At 34.1% G+C, this 14,049-nt stretch overlaps 2 protein-coding genes across 31 annotated transcripts in view; both read left to right on the top strand.

Annotated features, from left to right (window-relative positions):
- Positions 1–14,049, top strand: part of LOC127739004 (kinesin light chain-like) — a 247,710-nt gene that overhangs the window by 207,370 nt on the left and 26,291 nt on the right. The window lies entirely within an intron of this gene.
- Positions 1,698–14,049, top strand: part of LOC127739009 (kinesin light chain-like) — a 28,531-nt gene continuing 16,179 nt past the window's right edge. The window contains exon 1 of the mRNA XM_052250572.1: positions 1,698–1,922. Within this exon, the coding sequence (XP_052106532.1) occupies positions 1,720–1,922 (203 nt within the window). The 5' untranslated portion in view covers positions 1,698–1,719. The remainder of the gene's footprint in view (positions 1,923–14,049) is intronic.

Here is a 14,049-nt window from a genome sequence, read left to right as displayed (position 1 = left end):
TGCATTGTTTGACATCTTAATGCATCATGACCATATTATTCAAAATGGCGTCCACATATTCAAATATAAAATAAAAGCATAAATTATGAATAAATCTATTGTAATGTCTTAACTATGAAAACAATGTTCCTATACACACAACAATCATTGTTTGCTGAAATCAGATGGTCAATGATTAGTTTTTAAATTTCATTGATTGATTTTGTTGCTTAAAGTATCTTATTTCTAGTGTTTGAGACATATGACAAATAATTGTTGGATGCTTAAAGTTTAAAAGAACGTTGAATTTATCAATCGTGTAATGAAAGATAAGAGGCAATTGTGTTCTTGTTTTAAAATATCTGTTTGTTAATGCAGTCTGGAACCGGAGAAAAAGAACATCACCAGTCTACAGTCTTCAGGTTTTCCTGATGATGGTGACGAAGTTTGTCAACATTCAGAAGGTATTTTATTGAGCCAAAATATCAAATAAAGTAAAAGAAAGGAAAAAACAATAGATTTAACAGTTCTAATATAAGTGGAGAAAATAAAAATATGACTTCAGACTGCTGATCAATAAAAATCTAATGTTTTAAAAACATTTGCATCAGGTATGCTTGATACCAAAGGTTTTTAAGGATAGATAGATACAAATACAAAAAAAAACCCAAATATCCAACAGAGACCAATGGACATGGGTGTAAACAACTATTAAGTAACGGTATGACCTTCATTGATGACCAAAACCTTTAACGTACAGTTAGTCTATAAAAAGGTCCAGCATTACAATATATGAAACAATTCAAAGAGAGAACCAATGATAAAACAATGAATGAAATTAAATATTGTCGACAACATTACAAGACAACCACTGCGTTACAGACTCCTGACTTGGGGAAAGGAACATCAAGAATGTGGCAGGGTTGACAATGTATGCAAGCACTCTACGCTCAACCTAACTGGGGACAGTGGTACAACAGCACAACATAAAAACAAACTGTTAAAATCCGTTGGAAAGGACTTAACTCATCATATCAGCAATATCTGAAGCTTAGCTGACCCCATATAATTTTATTTAAATAATAACTATGGGTTTGTATGTATTATTACTTTGATATACTTGTACAATTTCAACACAAACACCATTCTATCACAGACCAGTCGACGCTTTCAACAATGTGCTATACAAACACCAACACCGGGCTTAACAACCCCTGCAAAATAAATTTGTAACCAACTTATAACTTATGTTGTCTATACATTCGCATGATATGGCAATTATCTGGACATTTTGGGACGTGAGCAAGAAATATTATCTCTAAAGAAAACTTGACCTCAATATACCATAAAGATAAGCAAAACTCACTAATTTAAGTGTTGTTATTAGAAGCCGTTGTATGTCAATGTGCTGACCTGACATTTGGAATCAACCAATCACCACAAACATGTGCAGGCTGATCTGAAACTCACCTGAGACATTTCAATGCGGCCATCTGCTTGACTTAATTGTCCGGTGTTACTAAAAATAAACATTACAATAATGTATAGTTCTATTTGAAAATAAATGTATTTAAACGAATAACTAGTTTGTAATACTTTGTATGAAAGTGTACCTCCCGAGGAACATAGAATTATGAGTAAAATGTGATGTGGGGAATTCTTGACAACTAGACACTAACCCAATGTCAAGTAACTTTATATTATCACATTTCAGTCCTATCACCATCCCAACCTAGTGCAATGGCCCAAGCAGCTAGTGGTGGTTATGAAATCCCAGCCCGACTACGTACCCTTCACAACCTAGTCATCCAGTATGCCTCACAAAGACGATACGAAGTAGCTGTACCCTTATGTAAAAAAGCATTAGAAGATTTAGAAAAGACCAGCGGCAATGAGCATCCTGACGTAGCTACCATGTTAAACATTTTGGCTCTTGTATACAGGTAAAATTGATGCATTTAAAAATTATTGCAGAAAGTGATGTTTAAGAGACCGTGTATAATTACGCCAGACTTTTGTCATTTCAAACTGAAAAAAAAAATGATTTTGCAAAATGCTCTACAAATTTTAATGTTAATTGGTTTGAAAAATGTAACAAGAATGTTTTGAAGTCACTTTTGAAAAGTCATTTTCTTAATGAGATTTGTAATTTGTAATTTTCATGAGATATCATTTTTGGATTTCACGAGGATATTAAAAAAAAATATGACAAGTTTGTGTTAAAAATGATTTAATTTATCAACAGTTTGAATAAATTAAAACATTTGAATTTGCTTGTTTTAGAAAAAAACATATTTTAATCTCATTCTAAAAAGCAAATATTGAAATTGCTGACCTTTAGCATTTTTCAATTTGATTTGACATATTGAAAAATGAAAAATGCTCTAACGTGGAGCACTTTTCAATTTGACTTTTAATATTGAAAAATGAAAAATGCTTCAACATGGAGCATTTTTCATTTTGACATAATAAATTGGAAAATGAAAAATGCTCTAAGGTAGAGCATTTTTCATTTTACTTTGCAAAATTAAAATTTGAAAAATGATCCAATCGGCATCATTCTTTTAATTTTTAATAAGTAGAACAAAATGAAATTTGTTTCAATATACATGATATAGGTGTTTTAAATTTTCAAATTGTCGACACTATTTTTAAATGTTTCATTGTTTCTTTTTTTCTTTTTCCTTGTTTTAAGCAAATATCTTGAAGAACTTGTTAATGATGTATACGTGTGCACTGTGTGTGGTATCAACTAATTCCGAACATGAGTACTGTAGTAAACTAAAAAGTACGATTATGACCAAAAAGATGTAAATTTTTATTAAGTAATTCACCCGCAGAAGACACGACTGTAGACCTACATGTGTGTGGAACATGCCAAATATCCTTATATATCCGCAAATGTACAGATCTAACATTGTTTGGCTGCTGTTATTTAGAAGAATTATCTATACAGAATGTGTTTTCAGCCTTGTATCCCCATCACTGGTGATCCGATGGATAAAATCTGTCGTAGAGTTGTCACTGGTTCAGACGTACTTAGATATAGGAAGATGTGGTATGAGTGCCAATGAGACAACTCTCCATCCAAGTTACAATTTATAAAAGTAAACCATTATAGATCAAGGTACGGCCTTCAACACGGAGCATTGGCTCACACCGAACAGCAAGCTATAAAGGGCCCCAAAAAATTACTAGTGTAAAACCATTCAAACGGAAAAACCAACGGTCTAATCTATATAAAAACGAGAAACGAGGAACACGTATGAACTACATAAACAGACGACAACTACTGTAATCAGATTCCTGACTTAGGGCAGGTGCAAACATTTGCAGCGGGATAAAACGTTTTTGTATATATATTATATGATAGCATTGAGAATGGAAATGGGGAATGTGTAAAAGAGAAAACAACCCTATAAAAGAGCAGAAAACAGCTTAAGGCCACCAATGGGTCTTCAACACAGCGAGAAAATCCAGCACCGGAGGCGGGCTTCAGCTGGCCCCTAAAAAAAGGTGTACTTGTTCAGTGAAAATGGACGTCACACTAAAATCCAAAATATAAATGAATTAAAATTGAAAAAAAACCAGGGCTCCTTAATTTGGACAAGGGTTAAATATGCTTTGTGAGATCTATACCATCACCCTATACCTCTAGCCAATGTAGGATATACAAACACACAACAACTTGCACAGTAAAACTCAGAGTCCGATGTTGTCGGTTTATGTGGTTTGTCAGCTGTTAAGTAGTTTTGTCTTTTATCGTTTGTGTATAATTCTGGTAACAATGATTACAGTAAATTCTTGAAGAAACTAACAAATCATACATAACAATCTCAACATAGTTATGTAGAATGGAAAATTCCGCTACGACGTATCATCATTATGTTCGTTTTTTTTCTTTCTGATATGCATCCCGCGGATCTTATCATTTTGCATATGTTTTCTTCATACATTCTTACAATTAAAATGTACGTTGTATTCGGTCTTACTATTCTATCTGTCCATCTGTTTGTTCAATATATATAATAGAAAAACATGTTGCAAGAGGTCTACTCAATGATCTATCCATAAACTTCTGGGTATATCGTAAAAAGAAACTGGACGGAAAGGGCTCAAATTCGAATAAAAAAGTTGTTTAAAGTTACGAATGTTGAAAGGCAGAAGGTGGAGTTCCAGACATATCTCCTTAGGGTACCCCATTGTTAAGAAACAGTTCATTATCTAGTGTAGGGGTAGGCTTTTCCCCTAGAAGAATCGTTCGTTTTAGTTAGGATGGCATAGTCACGTCCGTTCGGAATCTGAAGGGTAAAAACGATGCCTCATGGAAAATGTCACGCTGTTAACAGGTTAAAACCCCCCTTTAAAACTCTTGAAGGGGTTCGTTGTTGGCATTTTACAAGATTAGATTCTCGTTTCTATCCAACATGCCCACATTTCAATACAAAATTCCAAATTCCACGCCCTTCTTTGTTGTCAAACCACTTTGCATGAATTACATTTTGTGTAATTTGTTTACCGAATAGTTATAAAATATAAGCCACTAGACATGATGCATATATTAATGAACTTATTAAATCAAACCATCTTTAGAGTGTCCCAACTAACTTTGTTAAAAACATAGAAATAATCGAATAAATATATGAATGTTTAATAAAAGTAGCGCATTATTGTTGCAATCTATGTATTCAAATCTGTATCCCCTCAACATATTTGACGAAAGAATCCACCTTAGAAAGCTTGCAGTATATGCAGTTGTAAGCTTATCTTGTCTAATTAGTGGACGGTCTGTTAATCAGTATTCACTGGATAAAAGAAAATATAAAGGATATGCGTCGAATATGCATGCCATATCTCGCAAAACATTTATAACGTTTCTGAGGTGGGGGATAAGCCGCCTCACTTTGAACAACCACCTGAAAAATCCGCCCTTGTATTTATTTCCAAAAAAATGGTTGCTTGAAACTGAAATCAGACTTGACGGGAAATCGCTACTCACTACCGAATCATGTCCCAAACTGAGATATGAAAGTGATGGAGTTTTCTCTGATTAAGATATACAAGTTATATCTTCAAATGGAACATATTCTTAAAACTAAATTGTTTTTTTTTTTCTTTGGTCCTGGTAATATTTAAATGCGTTAAGTATACGTCAAACGTCTACCAATTCTAAAAATTGCCTCATAATATACCGATGAAACGATTCGTAGAGTATTTTCTTGTGACTGTGATATTGATATATTAAATAAATATAAACTTGAACAAACAAACTAACAAAAAAAGATTCAGAACATGGGAGAATGTCAATGATAACTGTACTGGGCTGCATTTAGCAATTACAGACACAAACCCTTCCTGTGCGTACAACGGACGGACGCCAAAGAGTGATTATCGATAACAATTTAACAGTTTATTAAGCTTAAATATGCTATATATCAGAACACTCCTCAATTCAACTTTTATATTTTGTACCAATACATATGCATATATCGATTCTTATAATTGAGTCTGTTAAATGTTTACTGCACTTGCATACAACACAAAAAATTGTCACGGGGACGATCTATTTAGAAAAATGAAATTTCTCTTGAAAAGAGTCTATGACAGATATTTTTATAGCATTCAAGCTGAAAAAGCTTTCATCGTAGATTTTCTGAATCTGGTTTGTCTGCACTTACTGCAATGCTATGCACAGATTATTGACTTTTGCGATTGCAGTGAACAGAAAACCTGTAAGTCTGAAATAACAGTAACCCATTGGTGAATATGATGATATGACAATGTCAATGGTGATAATGACAATTTCAATAGTGATAATGACGATGTCAATGGTGATGTGAGATTTTCCGTCCGTAAAGTTGTCTATTTTTATGGAGCCTGTGCATATCGTTTTTAGTGGTTTCAATATATACATTTTTTTAATTTTAGTTAATTTATATGTTTTGGAGTTTAGTGTGACGTCCATTTTCACTGAACTAGTACACAATTTTATTTAGGGGCCAGCTGAGGACCACCTCAGGGGTGCGGGATTTTTTCGCTGCGTTGAAGACCCATTGGTGGCCTTCGGCTGTTATCTGCTCTTTGGTCGGGTTGTTGTCTCTTTGACATTTTCCCCATTTCCATTCTCAATTTTATGTTTTCTAAAACCTGGCAAAAAATAAAGCATGGATGGAGGCGTTCTAGTAAAGCTTGTATTGAAATTAGAAGTTTTCCACAAGTAAGTATTTTCTATTAAAGGAAAAAAGTATTACTCCTGAAACATTAATTGTATCATTAACAAAAGAACATTTTAATATTAGATATCTATATTTAAACTATCACCAACAATACATAACAAAATATTAAACAAACCGTGAGAGCGAACATTGAAAAAATATTTCGTCTAATCAGAGAACAGATCACCGACAACGACCATACTGTTACCATGCAGTTTAGCAAAATTATCGTCAAAGGTAACAAATTCGTTATTAATAACGATTTCGTAGAAAAAAAACTAACATACATGCAGTTATGATACCTATCGTCCTTCCCTATGCCTATATCACCCTGCTCAGTCGCTCCGTAATTTTCATATCACGGCTTTGAGACGAGAGCAGGCGTTATCTGAGGGAGTGGGAAAAAGCCAGTAATAAAACGATAAACAGATAATCGGGTTTTCTTCGTATAGATATCGTAAAATATCAGTCGCTCGACACAATGTGAAGCTTTTCAGCTCGTTCGCTGCGCTCACTCGCCAAAAAGGTTCACATTGTTGCTCGCGACTGATAATTTACGATATCAATGTGTAGAAAACCCGATAATTTATACTTATGAACCAGCAGTTCATACTTTCTTCATGTTCTTGGGTAATGAATAATAATTAAATTATGAAAATTATTAATAATGTTTAGTTGATACACAAGTTTGGGTGAATATTTGTAAGTCGGATAAACTATAATGCACCTCGATGTTCCTTTTTTAATTACCTTTTTACTTTTCATGTTCATGAGAGTGCCAAAACCAGAAATCAAACCTGTCATTTTGTGATGGGATTTATGAATTAAATGAAATGTGAGGTATACAAAAATACGTATGCAACCAAACGACACAAACAAAAAACCAAAACTGGTTGGGTTACAAATTATATCATGCCGGTAAATTTACCAATCTGAGAGTAAACAAAAGATCTGATGAAATCACAGAGACATCTGATTTTCAAATTAATTAAGCTTATCTATGACATAAAAAAATAAGGAATTTGATAACAAGGTGTGAATGCATGAGAGGAAATCAATCAAAGTACTGACGTACTGTTTACTCTGATGGACATAATATTTGATGGCTGCCGAATAATTCATACAGATTGCAATCTCAAGGCTATCAGTTGCTTTCTCAAGTTGAGTGGTAACCATTTCATCCACATTTAAGACGTTAACATACTAGTATTTAAGATTAAAGCAATGGACTAGGTTATGTGGGCACAGTAGGTCGGATAGGACATCAGAAAATAATTATATGTGTTTTGCACTGTCTGAAGATTACATAAATTAAATGCGTTCAATGAATGTTCGAATGTCGATCTGACGTGATTTCGTATAAAACAGACCCTTCCTCAATACGAGACTGTTGAAAATTAAGTGAATATAATTCTATACTGATTTGATCCTTGATGTGTATCCAGTCTGCGTTGGTTGCTATTTTCAAAAAAAATTCACACCGTTTTTTGTTCTTTTTTTATTAGTTTTAAATTAGATCTAATTTTAAAAATAAGTCGGACCTCGCCTATTTCATAACATGATCCCACTAATATTGAATTCGTGTAATATATACCATGTTTATAGTATTAATTGTTTTTTTTTGTCTTGATGAACTGTCTAAACGGAAGAAGTAATTCACAGAAGTCTTTTCTCTTAGTTTAATCAGTAGTGGATCAAGGAACTATTGAAAAGGGGATGTATCAATAATGACAGGAGGAAGGAACCAAACCTTAGAGTATACTTATATTTAAGATATGCATAAGGAGATAATCAGAGTCAGCAACCTAACAAAAAAGATTAACATACATGAACATCTATTGGCTTTTTGTGAAATTAAAAATCCAAGGTATATTGGATTGTTTGTTTGGTTTGCTTGAATTCGTAAATTGGAACACAGTGCCTACTAAATTTCACCCCCCCCCCCCCCCTAAACCCTTTTACAAACACAAAATACACTTTTCAGTCTAATCCATATCCGGAAGCTGAAAAAGTGACCTATTTCAGCGATCCCTATCATACATGATAAAGTAAGTGCCCCCTCCCCCGAGTATAGACCTTGCATGTCATGGCTCGAAAACCTAAAACAGTTCTGGATCTTGTTAAGACAAGTGGGCATATTTCCGAAGTGTTATTGTGATTGTATTTCTGGAAAAATGTTAAAGAAATATAATTTCCAAAGGTCAGAAACTGAAAGCATTAAGAAATGCATCTAGTTTGATCATCCAAAGGTATCGTTGTCATTCTTAAATGGTCTCCACGATAGTCACCAGTTTCGAATGTGAGCGTTCAAATAGTGAACTCTATTCCTGAAAATATTTTTACGTGCAACAATAGGCGAAATACATGTATGATGCCGTGTTCGTGTTTATATGATAGTTAAGACTTTTGCTATCAAACCTCAACGAAAAATTATGGCGATGATGACGAATGGTCGTTTAAGGTCAAATGGCAAATTAAATGCATATTCAAGACGAGAACATATTACCATAATTTAAACCCTACTTTGTAGTAGACCACACACTGGGCCTGATTCCTAATGTGCTCTTTCACAAGGAAACAGTCCACAAGTAGACATGTCAGCCTACTCCGACACATTATTCTGCCTCCGCGTCGACTAGTCTTTGTTCTTACTCCTAAATGCACAGTGCCTAGCGGAGAAGCAGCAAATATATATTTTCAAGTATTTGGTTTGACCGCGTCGCATTCAAACCCACAACCTCCCGCCACGAGGCAGTAAAAAAATAAAAAATAAATTGTGTAAACCATGTGTTACCATTTGTTATGTTACTACCCTAATGACTTTAATTTAAACTTAGTGTTTATTTAAAATTATTCTATTTATTATAGTTATTAAACATTCCTTCTTTAAAATGATAAAATAAACACGCTGTGTATTGGACTCAATGAATTGTGTATATCTCACGCTAATAAATCGATACTAATAATGTACAATAATGTGATCAGATTATATATTGTTTCCGGGGTGTTATGAAGATAACACAAAGGATTGAGCGCTCACAAACATGTTTTACCCCGCAACATTAAAAAAATCAGTGGTGTCGTTGGTTCATATCTGTAATATGTGATTTCGTAATTTGTATTGTTATACATTATGCCGTTAGTTTTTCTCGTTTGAATTGTTTCGCATTTTTCATGTCGGGGCCTCTTATAGTCGACTATACGGTATGGTTGTTTTTCTCATTATTGAAGGCCGTACGGTTGCCTATAATTGCTTACATTTCCTTCATTTGAACTATGGTGGATACCTGTCTTATTGGCAATCATACATTTTTTGTACCACATCATCTTTTTATATTTATATAAATAAGTAGCATGTATACCAGTCGTACTGTAATAATACTCTTCAAAAACTGGACTTGAAACTAAAAAAACTAGGCGTATAACGATTTAATATAAATACAGAGGTACGCATTACAAATTTCTTTGTTCAAATTATTATTATTGATCAATGATGTAACATACATGTACCTAGATATTATTCAAAAATCTTAAAAGCGGCTGTATTTTTGAAGTTGAAATTAGGTAAAACTGACATGCATCGCCATAATATTATCTTTTGTTATTATAATTCACTTGAAATGACCACATACAATTACTGTTATCGGTAATTAAAACACTGTTTTTGGTTTTGAGCTAGTTTAAGACTCTTTTCAGCTCAAGGTTTAAACACTTTATCAAATCAAGATTAACCTGCGTACACAGATATTCATGGTTTATTTACTGATATATATTTCTCACGATAGAAAAAAAGGTAATTTTACAAATAAATGTTCATTAAAAACATTTTCATGAGAGATTTAATATTATGTGAAGCGATAAAAATGTTATGTTGTACTCTTTAACGTCAGCGTATACTAATGTATAAGCAGTGAAGGGTGCCAGTTTAAAAGAACACTAAAAAAATTGCCATAGCATAACTTCGAATTCACTTTAGGACGTCCTTGTAAAATTTGAGGATGTCGGAATCAAATTATATTCTCATAAGCTTATTTACCGACTTGTTCCTTTATTCTTATGAGGTTGACTTCATACAGGAACTTCTAAAGAAGAAAGAAAAAAAGTAAGCAATATCCTTTAACTTTACTTTCCGCTATATAGATGATGTTCTCTCACTAAATTATTCAAAATTTGGTGACTAAGTTGAACGCACCTATCCCATCGAACTAGAGATAAAGGATACAACAGAATACAGTTAAGTCTGCCTCATATCTTGACTTACATCTAGAAATTTACAATGAGGGTCGGTTGAAAACAAAATTTTACGACAAAAGAGATGACTTCAGCTTCCCAATTGTGAACTTTCCATTTTTACATGTATGTAGCAACATTCCAGCAGCGCCTGCATACGGAGTATAAATCTCCCAATTGATGCGATATTCCCGGGCTTGTATTTCCTATCATGATTTCCTTGATAGAGGGTTGCTGCTCACAAGAAAGCTATCAAACCAAGAATTCCAAATGGTGAAGTTGAAATCATCCTTACGTAAATTTTACGGACGCCATCACGAGTTGGTTGACCGTTATGGAATATCCGTTTCACAGATGATATCGGACATGTTCCTTATGTGGTAACTACAATCCCGTTCCCTCTTCACTAATGTGACCTACCGAATTAGACTATTTACCGGGTTTGTAATAACATGACAACACGACGGGTACCACATGTGGAGCAGGATCTGCTTACCCGTCCGGAGCACCTGAGCTCACCCCCAGTTTTTGGTGGGGTTCGTGTTGCTTAGTCTTTAGTTTTCTATGTTGTGTCTTATGTACTATTAATTGTCTGTTTGTCTTTTTCTTTTTTAGCCATGGCGTTGTCAGTTTATTATCGATCTATGAGTTTGAATGTCCCTCTGGTATCTCTCGCCCCTCTTTTACACAATTACAGAAATAAGTTTTTTTTATGATAGAACAATAATTGTGCGATGTTCAGTAACACTAGAATTTTTTTGTAATCACTGAGGGCATGCAGCATTTGGTTTTGGTTTTTGGACAATGTAAAAAAGCCTCCAGTTTTGGTTTCCGTAATCAGTGGAAAATTGTGTATATTTCTTTTTCGGTATAAAAAAAAACGGAGTGGCTATACGAATAGTTCTTCGGCTATTTGTCCGGCCATTGCAATGCGCATGTCATTGTATGTGCGTACGGAAGTGCGTGAAATATTATCTTCAGCAGCACCAGGGGGTCGCGTGTTATCCGATCACTGATTTTCAATTTTGAGATCATGGCTTAAAACGGCGATATCAATATTTGTGAAATTTTTTCCAGTTTTCAGAATTTGACAAGGGAATACGATAGTATGAACTTCAAAGAATGATATAATTTTATAAAAGGGACTCAAAAATAATTGAAATCATAAGGAAAGGGGGAAATAAAAAAGGTAGTTGACCGGATAACTATAATTTTACCAAATTAATCGACTCGCTAGAGCTGTATAAATGGTGGAAAAGATTATCAAAGCAAGAGTAATTCAGAAATGCCTTTACAACTTAATATAATTTAATTATATTCCGAAAATAAATTTTGCAAGTAGCCTGCGAACAAAGTGGAGGGGAATGACACGGCTTTTGGAAGTGGGGGGTGGGGTTATACAAAAAGTGTGAATGTGGAAATAGGATTATAAAAAGTGGGAATATGAAATCAAGGATTTGTATAGTGACATATCAATATACAAATCCTTGATGAAATATAGGGGACAATAGAGGTGGGATCTGCTGAAAAAGAAAAGAAGGATTTGGGAAAAGGAGCACCCCGTGTTACCCCGACCTTCTCACGTAAATAAAATAAAATCCCACTTGGAATTTCTTAATAAGATTTTTACAGTGTTGTTTACTTTTTTGGGGGAAACATTATAGAAAAATCTCCCACCTCTCACTCAAAATATGGATAAGTTTCGGGGGTCCATAACCATCTTTGACATCTTCAGACATAATAATTTTGTACCTTTTTCAACTAGACCAAATCCTTACGTTAACTTAAAATGCATGAGTCAATCACGACCCAAGTTTGTTTTACAAGTAATTTCTTCCCTCTTTTTACTATGTGAAGCCATAGATAAAGAAATAAATATGGAATATATATGATTTTTTTTCTAATAATACGTTGTCCATAATGGACTATATATAAAGAAAACAACAATTTCGATTACCAGTAACAAGATTGGGGCCTAACCATTTAAGATTGCAAATCATTGCTTTTTAGATGTCCATATGTCCATATATATGATTTGCGACCCCCTGGTGCTACTGAAGATAATATTTCACGAACACAGACATGCGCATTGTATTAAACGGACAAAGAGTACTGGTACTATTCGTCCAGCTAGCCAGACAAGTAGCAACTGCCTTAAAAAAAGGCGCGGACTTCGCACCTATTGCCGTTGGTAATGCGTGCGTCACACAGCCCCAAAAAAGAACACATGATAGAGAAAATATTCAAATTTGGGTTTTATCGTAAAAAAATCGGACCATTCGTGGGGCATCTTAAGCCATGGTATGACAACAATTTGAATTTTTCAGGCTCCGGCAGTAGCTTTGTGAGCGGTGGCAAAATCATTGGCATGCAAAAAAAAATTCCGAAAGACCTTGCGATGATTCATTTTCGAGTTGAATTCGTATGTCCATGTTGCCTTTCATAAGGTCATCGTTGGGGAATCATGTCAACTCATGTCATCTTCGTCTCTACTACGTGTGATCATCGGTGCCATCGAGCATTATTTCGCCTCACGAAGACAATTCAAAGGAAACAAGACGCTGCCCGATTGTCTTAGGAATGCAGTACGATTACATAAAGACCTTGCAATGCCGTCATGTAGTCATTGTATTATAGTACTATGACATCGAGATAGGAACAAGGAAGACAGTCGGGTTTAAGTAGCTTAATTTCAAAAGTGTTAATCTTTGCTGCTTATCAATCGATGTTTTGTATTTTTTTTCCGGAACTTCTTTGATCTATTTTCAACAGCGTAATAACGTACATGTGTATTTGATTTTAACGAAAGCAATCTCTGTATTACTGAAAAATTATTACACCAGGGTTTTCTGTATCACAAACTAGTCATAACATTTACTTAATTTTATCATCGGTACAAGGACGTCATTCGTAAATATAAATCAACACGCAGACATGTTATAAGTTCAGTTATTTCACATCCAATCTTATACGGTAATATTCTATACAAAGCACAAAAATGTCGGCATTTACCTCAAAAGCTAACCAAACATTTGAACAGACTTATTCAAGGGATATAGTCACGATACTGTTGTCAGGTAATGAAAGACGGCATATTTTGTTATAAATATTGATTCACTCATAGGGTCTTTGCTTTGAAAATAAACAAATTTATTCTAAAACAAGTTGTATGCATGAAACGGGTTATGTTCTTCTCGTATATTTTATGATGATATGGTACTAAACCCCTAATGGGAGAGATTGTGCTTGATTTTCATATGATGAAGACATTATCTTTCAATCAGATTAATTTAGGTCTGGAGCGGGCATGTCAGTAACTGCTAGTAGACCGTTGTTAATTTATGTAACATTGTCATTTTGTTTAGTTTCTTTTATAATTTATTCAGACATCGGACTCTCTGTTTTACTGTGCACGTTGTTGTGTGTTTGTATATTCTACATTGGTAAGAGGTATAGGATGATGGTTTAGATCTCACAAAACATATTTTACTCCTGTCCCAAGCCAGGAGCCTCTGGCTTTTGTTAGTCGTGTTTGTTTGGTTTTTTTTAAGAATTTTAATTCATTTATATTTTGGATTTTAGTGTGACGTCCATTTTTACTAAACAAGTACACATTTTTTTATGG

The sequence above is a fragment of the Mytilus californianus genome, unplaced genomic scaffold (assembly GCF_021869535.1).
Source record: "Mytilus californianus isolate M0D057914Y unplaced genomic scaffold, xbMytCali1.0.p SCAF_4, whole genome shotgun sequence".
Taxonomy (NCBI): domain Eukaryota; kingdom Metazoa; phylum Mollusca; class Bivalvia; order Mytilida; family Mytilidae; genus Mytilus; species Mytilus californianus.
The sequence above is the reverse complement of the archived record's forward strand: the minus strand, read 5'-3'. Positions and strand labels throughout refer to the sequence as shown.